This window comes from Staurois parvus, unplaced genomic scaffold (assembly GCF_062004578.1).
Source record: "Staurois parvus isolate SC_StPar_1 unplaced genomic scaffold, SC_StPar_1.0 ptg000131l, whole genome shotgun sequence".
Lineage (NCBI taxonomy): Eukaryota > Metazoa > Chordata > Amphibia > Anura > Ranidae > Staurois > Staurois parvus.
In genome coordinates this window covers 9818168-9838722 of record NW_028317927.1, presented here as the reverse complement: position 1 = coordinate 9838722, position 20555 = coordinate 9818168, and the positions used below count along the sequence as shown (strand labels likewise).

The 20555-nt window shown below is 40.6% G+C and overlaps 1 protein-coding gene across 2 annotated transcripts in view; it reads left to right on the top strand.

Moving 5' to 3' along the window:
• Positions 1-20555, top strand: part of ARHGEF26 (Rho guanine nucleotide exchange factor 26) — a 176684-nt gene that overhangs the window by 21095 nt on the left and 135034 nt on the right. For both annotated transcript variants that reach the window (XM_089672608.1, XM_089672609.1), the window contains one exon: positions 5131-5273. In XM_089672608.1, coding sequence (XP_089528734.1) covers positions 5131-5273 — 143 coding nt within the window. The remainder of the gene's footprint in view (positions 1-5130; positions 5274-20555) is intronic.

The window sequence follows — 20555 nt, the reverse complement described above, 5'->3', positions numbered from 1 at the left end:
AGCGTGAGGTAATGCATCCAGGGCAGCTGTATACTGGAGCCTGGGGAAAACATTCCTTCCCTTCTTTAGTGAGGCTTTGCTGCAGTCTACAGACCATGGTTTGCTATCCACTTCTGGGGCACTGCTCATCATCCTGTTTATTTTCATTGATTGTATTGCTATATTGGGATTCATTATTCTTGTGAAATCACCTGGCAGACACTAAGCCACTGAAAATAATGGCCAATTTACCTTGCTGAACTTCACCTTCATAGACTCCAAGTGGCAAGCTCTGGTTCACACCGGTGCAACATGCGATTTTTAAATCAATAATACAGCGTAAACAACTATTTGTGTAAAAAATTCCAAGACAAACAAAAGCAAAGTCCCAAATAAACAGTGCTCCAATGACAGATAATTTCCCATAATATCCAAACAGGAAGTGTTCTTGCAAATGGTGTCACCCCACAGTGCTTCACGATCACCACTTAATACACTCCACACTCACCAGATTCATTGGACTCCCAGTTCGTATGGCATAAGAGTCAAAAAAAGCTTAAACCGTAATCCAAATGCCAGTCCTGAAATGTGGTGGCTGCATTCGTTTTTTCTCAGCTTACAACATTTTCAGCAGGTACAAAAAAATATCTGTTGATATTGCATATTGGCAAAAATACTGTGTCTTTGTCATGTCCTTCTCCCTGTGGCACTCACATGTTCCCAGTGGTGAGTACACAGCCTTGCTGTCCCCGGCACACGGAGCCCAGACCTTCTCGTCTCCTCTTCTTGCATTAACTTCAATCTTCCTGGGAAAAGCTGCTTTTCCGGGTATTTAAGTTTTGTTATAGATATACAAATCACACCTGGAGTCGCATCCAATGTATTTCTATGGCACTGTCTTAATCCACGCGATTTGAAATAGCGTAATTTCAAAAATAGTTCCTGCACTACTTTTTCCGCAATTTCATTGTGACATGCATTGACTTCTGTTAAATGAAGTTGCAAGTCTCAGTGAAATGGAAGGTACAAATCGCACAGATGTGCAGCTTTGCAATTGCATTCAGTGTGAACCATGGCTAAATCTAGAACCTGAGGTTTATATGCAGACATTGCTGTAGAGCAGGGGGTCTTCAAACATTTTAAACAAAGGGCCAGTTTACTATCCTTCAGACTGTAAGGGGGTCGGATTGTGGCCAGTGGGGGTAGAAAACGTCCCAGGCCCAGAATCAATGAGAATAAACATTGGCTCAGGGTGGGTGGTCAGTAGGATGAGGAATCGTGCCCCACCAATGGTATTGGAGGGAGGAATAGTGCCCCATCATTTGTGTTGGTGGTAGGAATTATGCCCCAGTGTTGGTATCAGTAGGAGAAATAGTACTTCATATCAGTAGGGGAATAGTGCCTCAAGGTCTGGGTAAAGGCTAGCAGTTCGGAGACTTGCAAATCCAAACAGAAGTGGGTTGCTACTACCTGTCAAATGTATTAGGCTTAAAGCATATAAGCTCACCGTGCCCAACTAGCAGTCTCTGCTTATGAGTACAAGTCCAATTCCAAAACGACGCTAACGTACACACATTACGCTAAGGCTAATGCATTTCAGTGTCAAAAGCTGTGAATAAGGTCTGTTTTTAGACTGAAACGCGTTAGCTTAAGTTTGCCATGGAATAGTTTTACTCCTTTATGCAATAAAGAAGATTTTTGTATTTACCTTTTGCCGACATTTTTGGAATTGGAACAGTTTGGAGACCACTGCTTTAGAGCACAAGTCCATGCATGCTGAATCTTTGGTGCACTTTCAGTAAGGCCCCTTTCACAGGGGCGTTCGGTCTAGATCTGTCTGTCAGTTTTTCAGACGGATCCAGACTGGACCACAATGTATGTCTATGGATGGGTGGATGTAAATGGATGATCATCTGTTTACATCGGACTAGATCCATGTCAGCTCAGGCCCCCCTTTTTTTTTTTTTTTAAACATAGCCAATGTCCAGACCTGTTGAAATGGAATGGATGTAGTCTGATGTAAACTGATCTGAACTGATATAAATCGATGCACATTGAACTGAATTGTACTGATATAAATTGAACTGAAGTGTTACGGAGGTAAACTGAATTGAACTGAAGACGGATGTGCAGACTGACAGAAACTGATGTAAACTGAATCAGTTTTTCCTTTGAAAAAAAAAACATGACTGAATGGATGACACCCGTGTGAAAGGCACCTTAGTGTGCTTAAAACATGGGACATAATAGAAAGTTTATGGGAAACTGGGGGTAACCCACATGATAATTGTGGATACACCTACACTACGGCCAAACCACAGAGCAACAGTGTGAAACTGCCCTTAGTAGCATTCAAAGTAATTACATGTATTGTCCAAAATTAATCTCTCATTAACTGTGGTGTTTTTCTCTCCTATTTTCTTTTTTATTTCTGGTACTTGAGATTTGAAAACAGCTCTCATGCAAAAAAAAAAAGAATTCTGTTTTCTGAAAAATTCCACTTTTAATTTTACTTTTCAAAAAACTGCTGAACAATTTGGGGACTACCATTGCTGACTACTTCTGAAAATGTTATCTCACTGACTGTTTTGCTGATCCAATGGTCTGAGAACTCAGGAAATATAACTATATTCTTTTCAGGTCAGTACTGAAGCCAGACAGCTTGCATTTCCAAAAGGAGGTCAGCAGCGGCAACCTACATTTTTTTCCTTTCTGCACTTTATTGTTAAATTTTGGTTATTTGTGAAAGAAACTTAAGACTAACTCTCAACAAATTGCAAGAAAAGAAGAAACCTATAAGAGTGAATATAAAGGACTAAAATAGGGAAAAGCATGTATGAAAACATATTTGTCACACTCATCACAGGAGTTACATCATACAATATACTTGTCTTCCACACATAAAGATGTACCACCTCTGTAAAGAAGACAAGCATTCCTTATCTTAAAACATTGGGTAGCATCAATTATGGAGCATTGCATAGAGTGCAGAGCTGGTTGCTAGGACATGAATGGCTCATATACAAACACTGCTATGGCTGCATGGTGTCTTTATATTGGATGGTTGCCCATAGTTTAAAGTACAGCTTAATACCATGTGACAGCAATGCTTACAACAATGTGCTGCTACAGTCTGCAAATGTAAGAATTTAGCACAGAAGATTTGCTATCACAGGGGGGTTTTCAGCTCTAAAAATCATCATAGGTAAATGACACACGTTAGGTACTCTGCTGCAATACTCCAAAATATTATATATATATATATATATATATATATATATATATATATATATATATATATATATATATATATATATATATATTCTGTGCATGTGTGTTTTCACCCTCCAAACAGCATCGAATAGTACATGTGGTCACATTTCACGAACGGTGGAAGGGTTCTAGTGCTGGTTCACACATATGCATATATCCGCTTGAGATGTGAAATAACATTTCTTCCTATGGTGCCTGTTCACATATGTCCAGTGCGCTGGCGGTATGGATTCAGTGTGGTGTGAATGAGTCCTGTCTGGTTTAGGTGCGGATTACAGGCCAATGACTTCTATGGGAACCGTTTCTTAACCATAGACTGTATATGTTAACAGGATAATCCTGAGAGCTAATCATGTACTGAACCTGATGTAAACCTGACATGAACCGGTGAACAAGTACTATGTCAATTAGCTGTAAAACCTGAGCTTCAATCTGCACCGCACATGTGAATCAGCTCTTAAAGGGGCACTCAATACCAGGAGTGCATTATGTGCAGAGTTCAGAGGTGCACTACATACAGAGTGCAGAGTTAAGCCTTCTTCCAGTGCTGCTTACCTCTGCATCCACATCTCACTTTCACCCCTCTTCAGCTCTAAACTTTGTCTGCACCCCCCCCCCCCTTTAAAAGTTCCACTATCTTCCACATCTTGCTTTTGTTGCCATATTATGCTGAAGCACCCAGCTTGCTCTAGTACCTACCTGTATACTGTAGGTGGCACTGCCACTCTCACTTACACTAGGGATCTTCCAGTGCGGGTGTCGGAATCTGCACTGCACCCCTGGACACTTGCATCTCTCTTGTCTCCATCCTGCACTCAGTGGGAGCTGCTCAGGAGTTCAGATCTGTGGGAGCTGTTGGGAGACAAGCTGTCATTTGTAAACACAGAAGCCAGACTTCTGTTCTTACAAGTGATACTGGTGAGCAGAGGGCCTGAGCCAGAGATGGTGGAACTGAGTTCCAGCAAGTCCCAGCTGGAACTTGCTCGCTCGCTCGCTTGCTCGCTCTCTCTCAAAATCTTTTTACACACACGTACCAGCAATTTGTAACATAGAGAGCTCTTCATTGCTCATACAGAAACAACAGATGTGCTGTCATTTGTAGCAATGAAGAGTTCTGTATGTTGCAACCCCCTCTTCATTTGTATATATGCAGTGGTTTGTTGGCAATTCACTAGGTTGTGTGCGTGGACCTTCAAGCTCTATTGCTTTGGTGCTGATTGATATATACAGTAGATACACAATTTGCAATGCAGTTTCACATATTCGCGTTTAACCTACAGTTCTTTATTTTTGGAAACATTACTGGTCCTGTGTTTATACATTTTTATGTACTTGGACAACTGCGGATAAATGAGTAGGCTTTGCTACGAAAATAAACTATCTTTGGAAGTCCCCATTGCTCCTGCTTACAAAATTTTATAGTGCTTGTCGTTTTTACTGGTAAATATCAGTTGTCAAAATTGGCTTCCCAAGTCTCCATGGGCAGTAGCGGTAATTGTCCAATGTTCTATTGCATGCTTTCGGTATTGACAGGAGGAGCATCTGTTTTTAACCTTGATCTCTCCCTCTCATTTTTCATCTGCCCCCAGCATGCCATAGAATTATCCATTTATAATGCAATGTCTTTGTACGCATATCAGTGTATACAAACACATGCTTGTGTTCCTATTTTTAACTTGGCATTGGGCCTGTAGTTTCCATGATGTATCTGCTATACTGAAATTTATGTTTAACATGTAAACTACAGAAGATTGTGTTTTTTGTTTTGTTTTTTCTGCCAACGTTTCTTCTTTTCACTATTTGGCTGATTTGTTTTTAATATGATTACATAGGTTTCTTGACTTTTCTTTAGTAAAACTAAATCTCCATTGCTTTCAGAAAATGCCGTCTTATACCAGAACTACAAAGAGAAAGCACTGGATAATGACTCAGACGAGGATGCTGAATCCAAAGAGCCAAAGGAAGATCGGATCATTGTAGAGTATAAACCCCTGAGGTCAACCTGGAGTCAGTTGTCCGTGGTATGTAAATTCTAGAATATACTTTTTTGCCAGTGAGCTGAAAATGCTCTTTTCACGAACCAGTTTTCTGGATAAGTTGTATTATGTGATATATGCTGCATTTATGAGCATTCTCTTCACTTACTCAATAAATATTTGCAATAGTATATACTAAAGAGGTCAGAGTTCAGTGTTGCATCCTCTGCTCAGGTGAGTTAGCCCATTGATGATTCACACATTCAAGGTGGATGGGGAAATTCTCCCTGATGAGCTATTGTATTCTGACAGCGGGAAGATTTCCCCACCATCAAAATATACTGAATAGTACTACTGGCTATAGACTGTTTCTCTGATCCAGCGAGGATAGTCCGACAGGGTGGTTGTGCAAAAGTCGATCAGTAGACAACTTCTGTACAACCTCCCTGCTAATACATGGGTCAATATTCAGCCTGTTCAGCAGGGATCAGCTGAATTTGATCCTTCAAAGGGGTACAGAGGTTATTCAGAAGTCGATCTACAACTATGTCTACAAAGTTGATCTAGACATTGACAACCAGCCTGTCACATAAATTCTGCTTGGTCAGTGCCACCAGCTATAGCTGGTGGTGCTGATCTGTGTATTCCTGGTGACAAGAAAGTCTCCCAACTGTCAGAAAACAGCTCAGCAGGAGTGATTTTTCCATCTACCTTGAATGTGTGGACGGGGGAATCGGTTCAGTTTTTTCATTCAACCAGTTGGTTGAGCGAAAAAAAATTGAATTCTCTATGGGCTGTTTTATGTTTTTTATGAACAGCATCTGGACTCTTGACACAGAGAAGAGCTTTGATCATATCCATTGTTGTTATCTATCACAAGCTCTCTCAAAGTTCGGATCTTCTGGCTTTGTTCCTTTGGCCATCAGGCTCTATGTACTTCTCCCACTGCTTGCATGCTTGCAGAGAATATGTTGTTCCAGCATTTTCAAATCTCTAATGGCATTCGCCAGGGGTGCATCTTTCCCCCCTAATTTTTGCATTATTAAAGGATAAGTTCAGCTTTCGTTACATGTTACACCCATATTTATTATTTATTTATTACAGGTAGTTATATAGCACAGTCCATTTATGCAGCACTTTACATATATATTATACATTCACATCAGTCCCTAACCCTCAAGGGGTTTACAATCTAAGGTCTCTAACTTACATTCATACATACACATGCTAGGGCCAATTTAGGCAGGAGCCAATTAACCTACTAGCATGTCTTTGGAGTGTGGGAGGAAACTGGAGTACCTGGAGGAAACCCACACAGGCACAGGGAGAACATGCAAACTCCAGGCAGGTGGTGCCGTGGTTGGGGTTTGAACCAATGACCCTAGGACTGCCAGGCAGAAGTGCTAACCATTTAGTCACTGTGCTGCCCACCATATTCGGAGTGTAACGATTAGGGGCAGACTGACAACTCATGGGGCCCCCGGGCAATAGGGGATCATGGGGCCCCTGTGTCCTTGGCTAAACTCAAAAAAGCCTATGAAAAAGGTACCAGGGGCATCTCATGGGGCTCCCTACTGACCCCGGGCCCTCGGGCAGTGCCTGAGTTTCCAAACGGTCAGTCCGCCCCTGGTTACGATCATACCAGCCCCCGCTCCCCGCTTTGTCAGCTAGTGGGGGATCTTCTCTCCCCTTGCTAGCTGTCACATTTAAAAAAAAACACGACCGTGCGGGCCTCCGCCCACCTGGCCACGTCACTCATTCACAATCCTCTGTGAATGAGAGACTACAAGTCCCAACAGCCTTAGCGGCTGTCGGCTTGTAGTCCTCAATGAATTATCATGGTGCTGTAATGCGCCAAGGTTAATTCATTCTTCCTGTCAGTATATCTGCTTGCTTGTACATCCCGTTATGGGCAAGCAGATATATTGCCAGATCTCCTCATGGCCCCAGCTATCTGCTGATCGCTGGTGCAATGCTTTCCAGGCCCGTGTAGACAAAAATAATAAATGCACTTTTTTTTTTTTACCTGCAAAAAAATGTGCATTTATTATTTTCTAGTAAAAGGTGAACTTATCCTTTAATGGAGCCCCTAGTAGAAAGAATTACATGGCATTAGAGTTAATGGCAAAGCACACAGTATTGCTCTTTTTGCATGAACAGCATCTGACCTAAATATCCCTAGCTACAATCAGGCATAATGACTGAGCAGACTGAACCTTCACTACTTTCCCTAGCAATTGCTATCTCTCTCTCCTTCCAGTACAGTGCAGCATCAGATTACAGTTACTGCCAGCTAGAGACAGTTCACAAGAGACAGCAACAAAAAATTAAAGGAACAGGATGAAATTTATTTCTCCAACAAATAAAATTTTACCAGCAAATGTGATTTTCATTTAGGAAATTCCATCTATTCCAAAACTGAAATTTTGAAGTACTTTTATTATTATTATTATACAGGATTTATATGGCGCCAACAGTTTGCTCAGCACTTTAAAATATAACAGGAGACAATACAGCAACAATACAGTTCAATACAAGAGGGATAGTAGGGCCCTGCTCCTTGGAGCTTACAACCTAGGAGGGAGGGGCTAGTGGTACAAAAGGTAATAATTGTGGGGAATGGACTGGTTGGAAGAGTAAAAGATTCCATTATTAGCTGAGGGCAGGATAGGCTTTCCTGAAGAGACAGGTTTTCAGAGATCGCCTAAAAGTGAGCAGAGTAGGAGATAGTCTGATAAATTGGGGTAGAGAGTTCCAGAGGATGGGGGAAGCTCTGGAGAAGTCCTGGAGACAAGCATGGGGGGGGAGGAGACAAGGGAGCAAGAGAGTAGGAGGTCTTAGGAGGAGCGGAGAGTACGGTTTGGGTGGTATTTGGAGACAAGATCAGTGAAGTAATTTGGGGCAGAGTTATAAATGACATTTGTCAAGATCCCAGTGTTATCAGAAGTACAGCTGAGATTTGTTTGTACAAATGTACCCGCGTATGGTCAGTTTTTAAGTCTGTGGTGAACAGCCAGCCTAGTTGGAAATCTATAATGTGAATTGGAACCCTCTCATTCCAGCCTATGGTTTATAGGGCTTTTGCCAACATGAAAAATAATAGTGAAAATTAAAGCTAGTGCCACATGATACTCCTAGAAATGGGGGTACATGGCAATCTCTTCCCCACCAATGGCTTGGTGAAATCCAAAAATAATCTCCAAATCTCATTCACATGGCTAGGATCTCAAGAGAGCCATGGATGGGCAAACCATGCAATTAAGGTGGAATCCAAACCCTACCGAACTAATCTTAAAGGCTGGTGGTTCACACCACTATTTCTGTGGTCCAGTTGCATTTCTGCATGTACGTTTTTGATAGATTCTGTTGTGTTTTTACCCTTCTTTTTCTTCATCTCAATTGAGGACATGTTTACTCTGATGAAGTTTTGATGTATTTTGCAATGTTCCAGATGCATTCCATAAAAAAAAATGCAATATGTTCTACTTGTATTGGCTGCACTGGAATGCACTGCACTATGAACTAGGGCCATAGGAATCCATGTTAAAGACTGTCAAAGCGTTTTTTTTTGTATTTGCATAATAAAAACACACTGGACTGCATCTGGTGTGAACCAGCCCTAAAACTGTCCCCTTACCCCTTCCCCCTCCCCTGGTTGCATGATCTCTCCTGTGTCAGCCAGTCGCAGGCAGCAGAGAGAGGAGATGGCGTTCCTACACTGGCTAGGTATGACTGTGAGCGTGATGTCACCCATAGGCATCAATGGCTCATCCGTTGTCCACATTCCCTCCTCTGCTGGATGATGTGACTGGACCAGAATGGCCTGAAAATAGGAAAGCATACAGATCTTTCTTACTCAGGTTAGTCAGAATAGATGTTAGGAGGGGACAGTTTGAAGATTAGTTAAGTGGTGCTTGGAATTCCACTTTAAATAGATTCATCAGTTATATTGAGATGTGACATTCAAATCATTTCAGACCTTTCACAACAAGTACCTCATACATAGTTACATAGTTAGTCTGGCTGAAAAAAGACAAAAGTCCATCCAGTTCAACCATTTAAAAAAAAAAAAAGTTTTAATCCTATACCCACAGTTGATCCAGCCATTGGCACATTTTCTTTAAGTAGCATTTTCGAAGATGATCAATAAAAGAATGATGGAAAACATGCTCTTTAAAGCTACGTGTTAGTTGTGCGCTAACATTTTTCCCATAGTTAGCTCAGGAGAAGATGGAATAGTTTGTGTGTCACCCATCCTTTGTCCCTCTGTACACAACAAAGTGATTCTTTGTGGATAGAGAGGAGGGGAAGGTCTGGCCTCATGCTGAGGGGAGCAGTAAAAGACCTTGGGAAGTTCTGTAGTAGCAGAGAAGAGGTTTAGTGTGTGAGGTGCAGTGTGTGTAATGGGTTTTGTTAGGGGGTAATTGAAATGCAGGATCCATTGGATGAAGATTGTGTTTTAACTGAGTGAGAGCCAGGCTTTTTCTTGTGTGTTTTACTCTGAAGGCAGCAGAACTGCGTTCTTGGCTGAACGGACTAACTCAGATGTGCTATGCAAGTGTACTGAAGATACTTTACTGCTGGTCCCAATTGTAAATTCATTTTATTAAATGCACCCTTAGGACTAGCCACGGACTAAACAAGAGAATTCAGTAGATTTCCCAATCCATGCTAACCATCATGGATGAAGGTATCTCTCTGCTGGCCATTGTATTCTGACAGCCACAATACCAGCAGCTGTTAAAATACAAGCTCAGTGAATGTAACTGATTGCAACCGAAAACTTTACATCAGTTGCCACCCTTGGTTAAACTTCAACAGTGTATGGCCAAAATTAATATACATTAGGGGTCAGAAACCTAAAGCTGGCCATAGATGGATAGAATTTTGAACAAAGTCTAAGAATATTTGCACGAAAATTCTCAGAACATTTGTTTTTTTCAAAAAAATTCCGTTTGCTTTTAACAGCTGGTTGTGGAATGAATTGACTTTAGCAAACGAATAGCACATCCACTGTTGGAAATCTGTTCTTTCAAGAAAAAATTTCCATCCTGCTCCTTCGAATTTTTTCATCACTGTGATCGAATACACAGGTCATTGTGTTTGACCAACTAATGATTAGAATTATATATCCCCTCCCTCCTAGATTGTAAGCTCGAAAGAGCAGGGCCCTCAATCCCCTCCATGTTTTGCATTGTATTGGTATTGTTCTGTCACATGTTCTGTCCCCCTTTGTAATGTACAGCGCTGAGCGAACTATTGGCGCTTAATAAATACTGTATAATAATATTTATTTATTTCAGGTACTTATATAGCGCCGTCAATTTATGCAGCGCTTTACATATATATTGTAGATTCACATCAGTCCCTAACCCTCAAGGGGCATACAATCTAAAGTCCCTGACTTACATTCATACATACACATACTAGGGCCAATTTAGACAGGAGCCAATTCACCTACCAGCATGTCTCTTCAGAGTGAACACACTTTTTTAGAACCTTCTTTTCCCAATAATTTTTGTTCAAATTCTACCCATCTAAAGCCAGCTTTAGGCATGCTTGCCATGGTGGACATGCAAAGCCATTTTCAGTGGCACTCAGAAGATCATAAAGTCACAAAAAGTTTACAAAATGATTTGATATTTCCCTTTACAACATACCTGTAGTAAAGTTTAACCATTATCTTGTCTGCAGTCTACTTCGTTTACCAGACAAACTCTTTTGAACAGGTGTTTTTTGCATTAATCTATGCATTTTGATTCACATGTGTGTGTGAACAGATTTTTCTCACACCTGAGGACAGTGTTACATTGATTTACAACAGACAATTCAGAGTGTGTTTGTGCAGCTGAAATGACCATCTTACAGGCCAGACAAAGTACAACTGAGCAGTGAAAGGAAAGGACAAGGATCACACTGAAACTGAAGTTCAGTTTAATGTTCAATAAATGGTCAATATGAACATGTTTCATGTGCACCTATATAATAATTAAGTTTAGCTTGCCATTAGCAGTATGACTATGCAAAAATTGTAAATAAAGGATACGGCTACTAGCACACAGTTGTCCAATGCTTGCAATGGACAAATAATGTAGAAAAGGTTGCTGACCCCCAGTATAGGCTGTGGGGTTGATTTACTAAAACTGGAAAGTGCAAAATCTTTTGCAGCTCTGCATGGAAACCAATCAGCTTTCAGGTTTTTTTGTCAAAGCTTAATTTAACAAGCTGAGGTTAGATGTCGATTGGCTACCATGCCCAACTGCACCAGATTTTGCACTCTCCAGTTTTCGTATATCAACCTCCTGTGTGTTTGTGTTTAAGTGGTTCGTACACATGTAAGGTAGAATAGGTTTTTCTGCTTGGGGATAATTGAGGATATACATTTTAGTTCTGAATCTTCTGATTTAAAGAGGAGATCCAGGCTACCCCTCAAAAAATAAGTCAGCGGCTACAAATACTGTAGCTGCTGACTTTTAGGATACTTACTTGTCCAGGGGTCCAGCACCATCGTCACCCAGGCTGCTCCCCTCCCAAAAAAAAGTGCCAAAGTGGATGGGGGTGGTAGACAAGCGGAGTTTCCCCTTTTGGGTGGAACTCCTCTTTAATTCATATACCTTATGGGTGGATCTCTTCACATATTATTTGCAAGCAGTGGGACTGAACCATGCATTTATTTCAATAGTCACACATTTCAGTTGTTAATTCCTGAGTGGTCATCCATGTTGTTGTTTTTTTTTAATCAAAATTCTGTTATTAAAGTAAACCTGCTTTGAGGCTTTTAGAGCAGTATAAATGGTTGCTGTATAGCAGGAACTCCTCATTGTTTGTACTTGCCTTTTAACTTGCTCCTCTGCCTCCATGTTCACCAGCCAAACCCCCTTGGTATTTTCCTGCTTAGGGAAGCATAGAATTTAATTTTTCCATAATGTAGTGCCGAGTACCTGAGAAGGCAATTGCCAGGCCATATTTCTGTCATGGGAAAGCCTTAGCCCTGTGTAAGCTCTCATCCAGACTCAATCCAGGACTTTCACATGGATATTTGGGGGCTTCAACAGGTGAAAAATGTGTCTAAGATGCAATTGGAAGGTAAGTAGAAGTACTGGAAGGGGCAATGTATAGCAACAGGTTAAACTGTTATCCTCCCCAGCTGCACATATTTGCCTTCCTTGCCTCTCCTGTTACTGTGTTTGGATATTGGAAGCAAAAGAAGAAGCCCTGTGTAAACTGCAAATTTGGATATGGAACTTATCACTGGGCTGGGCTGCCTCCCCACCCTTGTGTGACAGCACTACATGCCTAAAGGGCCTGTTACCGAACACCATCATCATCACAAAGGACAAAAGGAAGTGAGTCATGATCTCCCCATATCTGGAGGGATGGCTTTTTCTGCATGTGCCAGGTATTTACTTTCGGTTGGAAGGAACACAGAGGAGGTAAGTATGTGCAACTAGGAGGGGCAGCAGTTAAGTGAACGTCTTATGCCTGGGCAAAGTACAGGTTCAGTTTAAGGCACAGGCCCAGACCAAGCATGATATAATAAGGAAATATACATTTATTTGACTGTCCAAGTCTCCAAACTTGTTGTAGCTTAGTCACCGATAAAGACAGCCTGTCGCCTAGACTGCTCAAAAGCATAGCCACAATGAAAGTATCCATGTTTCTCTCTTGACGAGACTGCATTAGGGTCATTGCTCTATTTTTCAGGCACTTCTAAGTGCTAGCGTATCTTTCTCTCCTCCTTTTTTTCTCTGTTTTAATTAAACATAGTTACTTTGAGTCCTAATTCACCCAATTTCTGATTAGTCTGTACCTTTAAGATGTACTTTCAAGGTTTCTGAGCATTAGAAAATAAAAGTAAAAGTTTCTGTTCTAAACAGGGCTACCCATAATACAAAGGATAGGATGGACTAAGCATGGTGTGCCTTAGGATACATTGACCCAGGCTGCTTTCACAAATGCTGTACTCTACACTTTATATACTCTACACCAGGGGTCCTCAAACTACGGCCCGCGGGCCACATGTGGCCCGCCGAGGACATTTATCCGGCCCGCCGGCAGGGGTGTATTTGCTGTGAGGAAGGGACAATCAGCGCACTGTCACCACTGACAAGGAATCCATCTTCAACTGCTCTTCCTTCTGGGTTTGCAGGGTTGAATAGCTGAGACATGATTACTTTACTCCCGTGGCACCGCTCGGTGCGCATGCGCGGCTGACATCACCAGCTGCTACACATGTAAATATTTCCTGAACGGTGCACATTTAGGAGATATTAACTGTACCTACAGGTAAGCCTTACCTGCAAATGGGATAGGTTGAGGAAAGGCTGACAACCTACCTTGTGAAAAACTGCCATGAAAATTTCCATGGAAAAGGCTCTCAGGCATATAAGACAGTGCCCAAACAATTATCATTAGTTGAACATTCATTTTCTTTTTTAGGCTTTCTTTCCTCTATTTTCATGGTGATCCAGCCATTAAGTCTGTTGTTTTTCAAAAGAACAAGCTCTCCAGCAGAATGTATTGGTTACAGAGAAGAGGCAAACCATTTAACACTGAGAGGGTTGCTTACAATGATCAGCTTTTATTTATTATGCAAAACCTTTATCCCAAAAAAATGTTTACTATAACTTCTTATAAAGTGTGAGCTGGAGTTTGGCTTCAGTTTAATATATCTAAATCTTGTACATCTAATACTCCCTCCCTACCCCAGACAGACAAGCTGCTGTCCAAAGGTGCCCCTTGTGCTCCTTCATCCAGATTGGAGGCACTCTAATACAGGAGGTGTGTTACTGGCAAGATCACCAGGTGACATCAGGAGGAAAAAAATCCTTAAAAAGAAAACTAATATAGCCACCACATCTAAACTAATATATCCACCACAACCATAATGAGACATAGTTGGCAAAATAAAATACTCTATTCAAAATTACAAAAAAAGCTTTAGTGTTGTTATACTTTAACTCTTTATTGTGCTGGCTACACAAGAAAGCTGATTAATGTTTATTCTTTTTTTTTATCCAGGCTCACCTTCTGTGGGTTTAAAGTCTGATTATATTATTTGCACCGATAAAGCACAGGTAAACAAATTCCCATCACATTGAGTAAATGGAGTTTGGCCGCTTGGTCCTATTCAGGGCAGAGTGCCAGAACATGACGTTCAGTATTCTGTTCACAAACCCAACTTCTTGTAGTGCTCATTTCCATATGTGACAATGGGTAGCCCAGGCAGACAAAGTTTGTTGGGAAGAAAAGTTGTAAAGTTCAGCTAATAAATATGTGTTATGTTTCTGTAAATTATTTTGTGTTAGATATTGATCCTTTCAGAACATCATACATTCTAGTTAAAATAATCCATTATAAATATTTAAATAAACCTCAAAAACACCCTGTCTGGTCTTGAAAGATATAAAATGAGCTCCCTTCAATAGAAGACTTGGTGTACACTTCTTCCCAGCAATCCTTGTTTCCTATCAACCCTTCATTCCATTGATGCATCCTCTGTAAGTCTCTTCGGGTATTTGATTCTTCAGAAGTGTCCCAGCCACATGCTGTGGTTCTTTTCATCGACCCCTACGGCACTTATGTTGTGATGCTGAAGAAGAGTGCTGGATCCTGAAGAGGCTAAGGCTGGCCATACATTGTACAATTTTCTGTTCAATTTCTGTCCAATTTCCTTTAGATTTACCTTCAACTATGTAGTGCAAGAGCCTGCCTAATTGGATACAATTGAAAGTGTTGTTAGGTTTAACCTCCTATTATATTGTTTTTGGTAAATCTAAACCAAAAATCTCAATAAAATGTATATAATGTATGGCCAGCCTTACAGTCAGTGCAGAACTTGAAATGAGGGAAGGTAGCAGAGAGGTGAGTATACTGCCTTCTGTTGTAGGCCTCTTTTATACTGCATATAGCCTGTATCCTATTTCTCTCTTTAAAATTAGTACACCCACATTTTGGGGGCATTGCCAATTATTGTGATTATTTCTTTGATAGTAAAGGGTAGTGTGAAAAGAGTAGCAGAAAAATAACCTAGCTCATCTGCACATAAAGCCATTATCTGAAATACTGGAGTATGGTGTAGTGTCAAAAAGACAGTGGGCTTGATTTACTAAAGGCAAATAGGCTGTGCACCTTGCAAGTGCAGTTGATCCAGAGATTAGTAAATGAATTCACCTTTAGCACCTGGAAAGCACTTCATGCCATAAAAGCCCAGCGTAGAGATGAGTGGGCATCACGTCCTGTCTGTCACAGAAGCGTGGGGAGAGAGATCAACAACCAAAAGAAGTTTAACCAACTTGAATGATTGTTAAAACACACACATAATTTATTACAGGTACTTATATAGTGCTGTCAATTTAAGCAGCACTTTACATATACATTGTACATTCACATCAGTCCCTGCCCTTAGGGAGCTTAAGGAGCCCCTAACTCACATTCATACATACACATAATAGGGCCAATTAACCTACCAGCATGTCTTTGGAGTGTGGGAGGAAACTGGAGTACCTGGAGGAAACCCATGCAGGCACAAGGAGGAGAACATGCAAACTCCAGACTGGTAGTGTCATGGTTGGGATTTAAACAGACAACCGTAGTGCTGCTAGGTGGAAGTGCTAACCACTTAGCCACTGTGCTGCCTAATGAATAATTGAATCCTGCATTAAATTACAATCACATTATGTAAGGAAATAAATCATAGTGTTGTAAGGCATTGAATTTTATTCCTCCATGGCTGTATGTCAGGGGGAAATCTGTCCAGCAGCATGAGATGTTCTGAAATTGTTACTTCTGTGACTGTCAGAACATGTATTGCTAGAGAGGACCTTTAGAGACTTCAGACATACTAGAGAAAATTTTCAAAGGCCTTGGGTATGCTACAGGTGTGTTTAGAGGCTGGAGACATTTTTCAGAAGATGACAGACTGGGGACCTATCACATAACCCTGGAATAGACCAAAGCTATTACCCCTTTACAAATCAATGTTCCCATTTCATCTGCAAATTGCTGGGTTCCAAAGGCTGTTAGGCAGGCCCTTGCACTACATAGTTGAAGGTAAAGTTAAAGAAAATTGGGCAGAAATTTGTAAGAAAATTGTATAGTGTATGGCCAGCCTTAGGCAGGCCATACACTATACAATTTTCTTACAATTTTCTATCCAATTTCTGCCAGATTTCCTTTAGATTTACCGTCAACTATGTAGTGGATGGGCCTGCCTAATTGGATACAATTGAAAGCGTTGTTTAGGTTTGACCTCATATTATATGGCCTTAGGCTGGCCATACACTATACAATTTTCTTTCAATTTTCTGTCCAATTTCTGCCTGATTTCCTTTAGATTTACCGTCAACTATGTAGTGGATGGGCCTGCCTAATTGGATACAATTGAAAGTGTTGTTTAGGTTTGACCTCATATTATATGGCCTTAGGCTGGCCATACATTATACAATTTTCTTGAGAATTTTGCTTTAGATTTACCAAAAACCATATAATATGAAGTTAAACATGAACAACAGTTTCAATTGTATCCAATTAGGCAGGCCCTTGCACTACATAGTTGAAGGTAAATCTAAAGGAATATGGGCAGAAATTGGACAGAAAACTGTAAGAAAATGGTATAGTGTATAGCCAGCCTTAGGCTGGCCATACACTATACAATTTTCTATCCAATTTCTACCCAATTTCCTTTAGATTTACCTTCAACTATGTAGTGCAAGGGCCTGCCTAATTGGATAAAATTGAAAGTGTTGTTAGGTATGACCTTCTATTATATGGTTTTTGGTAAATCTAAACCAAAAATCTCAAGAAAATTGTATAATGTATGGCCAGCTTTAGTCACTCTACACCCTATGCTCAGAGTACATGTGCTTTTTTGTGCATATTACAATTATTTTGCTCTAAAGACTTAAGTGGGTAAATGAGTAACACGTGCATGTTTTTGCACCAGAAAAATTCTGTTTCTTTTATAGACCTGCTTTCCTCTATTTACCCAGTTCAGGAAACAAACACCTGAAGCCTGATACACTTGCACAAAGCTTGACAAATGCTCAAAATAAAAAGGAATATGCTTTGCTTGCACTCTATACAGGTTTGAATGCAGGCTAAACCAGCTTAGGCATGCAGGAAAAATATAACAGCTGAGATTCTATTAGTGATTGATAGCATGAAAAAAATTCCTGATGCTCTCCTTTTATCTTTTTTACTATGAAGAGGCTCAGAAAGGGACCAGATAAAACTTTAGTTAGAAAACGTAGGATTAGTATGAATGCATTAACCGTAACAGGTAGTCACTAAGCGCTTATAATATCCTGACTTTGCAATACAGCAGTTTTGTTTCTGCATCTTGGGGTGTCTTTCTGTTTTGGAAAATAGAGAGTTAACCCAAAGAGAAATTGGGAGGACCATTGTTCAGTACACAGTTGATACAGTATTTTTGGAAGTCTTAGTAAAAACATTATGCCGGCCACACACAGAGTAGACGTATGAGTGTCCAGGTTGGAATACAGAGATCTGGCCATTAGACAATACTGCCAAGTATTATGTCAGAATTGTTAGGACGTTGTAATAAAACCCATGTACACATATACAGAACACAGCTTTTTTGTGTTGTAGTACATTCCTTTTTCCCTGTTGGAACAGGATAGAAAATAAATCACAAACTCACAATATGTTATTTGTACAGTTTGATAATACAGACAACTTGGTTTGTTCACCACAGCCAATGTTGACACATAGATTTTAAATATATGAAGTGGAAGCAGTAATAAAATAATAGAAAGTCACATGTCCATACAGTTCTATAACTGAGGTTTTGTAAACTGTACATTATACTTAAGAAGACAATTACCTTTAAATCCCATTTAATCTCTTTACAAACCTCAAGATAACATAGTGCTCATTAAGCAGTGTTTTCTAGCCGATCCCTTTCGGTGCCCCTGTGCCCAGAAGGGGGCTACAGTCCAGACCATGCATATGTAAATGAAGCAGATTTCAGTGGGGAGTAGGATTCATGCAGCTTCCAGAATGGTTAGATTCCCTGCAAAAGACCACCATTCAAAATAAATATTTATTCTTTATGATAAAATATTCTATATTTTTGGTGATCAGATTTATTTTTTTCACATATTAGACATAGTAACTTCAGTTTAATAGAGGCACTGTATGCTTTCATTATTTATGTTGTATGCTTTTCTGCAATTTGAGCCCCAAAAGTTCTGTGCAACATTTAAATGCCTGAAAAAGTCCAATCTTACACAGGGCTGTGCAGATCTTTACTCTCCCTTTTGAATGCACTGGAATCTGGTGGTTGGCTGAATAGGTAATGAACAGGGGCGGACTGACCATTCGAGCACTTGGGCACTGCCCGAGGGCCCTGGGTCAGTAGGTGGCCCCATGAAATGCCCCTGGTACCTTTTTTTTTATAGGCTTTTTTTGAGTGTGGGCAAGGACACAGGGGCCCCATGATTCCCTATTGCATGAGTTGTCAGTCCGCCCCTGGTAATGAACACTCCATTATGAAGAGATTGAGGGTTATCATTGGTTCTCCTGTACCCGAGAGAGCCCGCTGTTTCTCCAGGCTACAGTGGTAGATTGGGACAGTAGAGGGATGTACAGTAAGTACTGCCTGCTAACTGGGCCTTCTATTTTTCAACCTGTTACAGTGACTAGAATATGCAAAGGCAGACTTGTTTTAAAGTCATTATTATGGAATTTTCACATTTTTACATGCTTGCGTTATGATTTTTTTTATGCAATAAAATGCAGATATCTATAGATTAGTTACTAGAGGTAGGGTGAATTAACTACAATGACTCTGCCTGACTGCTTTACTATTTCAGATAAGATGTCAGCTACATAGAGAGGGCATTTGGCTGATTCATAGACTTGCCATTGACTGTGCGAGGGAACAGGGGAGTGCTGCAAAGAAAGAAGCAGAGTCTGCACGAGTACTTAGCAAACATGGATGCCCCATGTACATATGTAATTGAAAATTATGCATAGAAACAAAGTTTTTAAAACATTAAGAAAATATAATCAGATATATATAAAGGTTTTATATGTGCATTTCAACTAAAAATCATTGCAAATAATATTTATAGCCAGTCTCGGAACGTCTTGACAACTTCCGTCTTCTTCCTCTCGTGGTAGCAGGAGGTGGGCAATCTACCTGGACTTAGTGGCAGTGGATGTGTACCTAATTCTGTCCTTTTTATATGAGCTTTTTTCAGTCCCTGTCACAACAGAGTAAGACAGCACTGTGACCCAATTACGCCCTGCCAAAGTGCACAGTACTGTCAGTTTGCAGGCAGGCAGAGTTTCCCTTTTAAGGGTTGCTGCTCCTCTAAGGTAGGAGTGGGCATGTGGGGTGGCCATAATGGGGAGGGAGGAACTTGGGTTCTGAGAAGAGAGCAGAGGGGTTCGTAATATGCTCTCCCCTTTAGAGGAGGCTGTAGAGAATGTGGCCCTTATTTAATGGGAATCTAAATCATGGATTGTATCCAGTTGTAAGTGCCACCTTGTTCTACTACAGTGTATATGAAGCAATGAACTAAGAGATTGACATGGCCTATTGGGATATTGCCATTGAAATAAACTGTCTATTAACTTGCTACCAAGTAAAGAAATTACTTTGCAACAAGAAGTCTCTGTGGAATGCTCTACTGGTGCAAACCTGGTCTAGGGTGGGTGGTGATAGAGGAAAAGGGGTACCCCGCCTGACGGTGAGACACATCCCCCTCATGTACCATGTATCATGTGGTCGGTTAAACTTCTGGAGCCTCTATCTGAACCTTGTGCAAATCATAGGCCTATGTGTGAGTATTCCAGGAGTGTTAATGTGTGCGGTGACCCGGAGAATGTGGACAAGATCTCTACAACCAACATCTGAACAGTATGTGGGTTTAGGCTGAACATCAGAGTGATGACCTACAACCCTGTATGTAAAGGCAGAGCCCAGCTGTTCATGTTGGCCTTGTAAAAAGCTGAGGATCCCACCTTACAAGTATATTGTCTACTGTGGTGATGCACCTTTGTCGTACAATCAGCAGGTTAACATAGGATGATTGACCAAGCTGTATTGTTCAATTGTAGTGAAGAAAAGTGAGGCTGCTGAAGTCTGTCTGGGATGCCTGGGTCACAAAACTATCTGAACAGAATCCATATCTTTTGGTAGATAACACCATTCCAAGGCATGTATCTAAACTGTGAAGTTCCGTTTGAATTCTTACTATCCTGGTGAAAAGTTACTATATGTAACATATAAACCTAAAACCCTTTCCTTTTCATATTTAGAGACATGAAGGGTTCAGTCATATTTTTTCAAATAGAAGA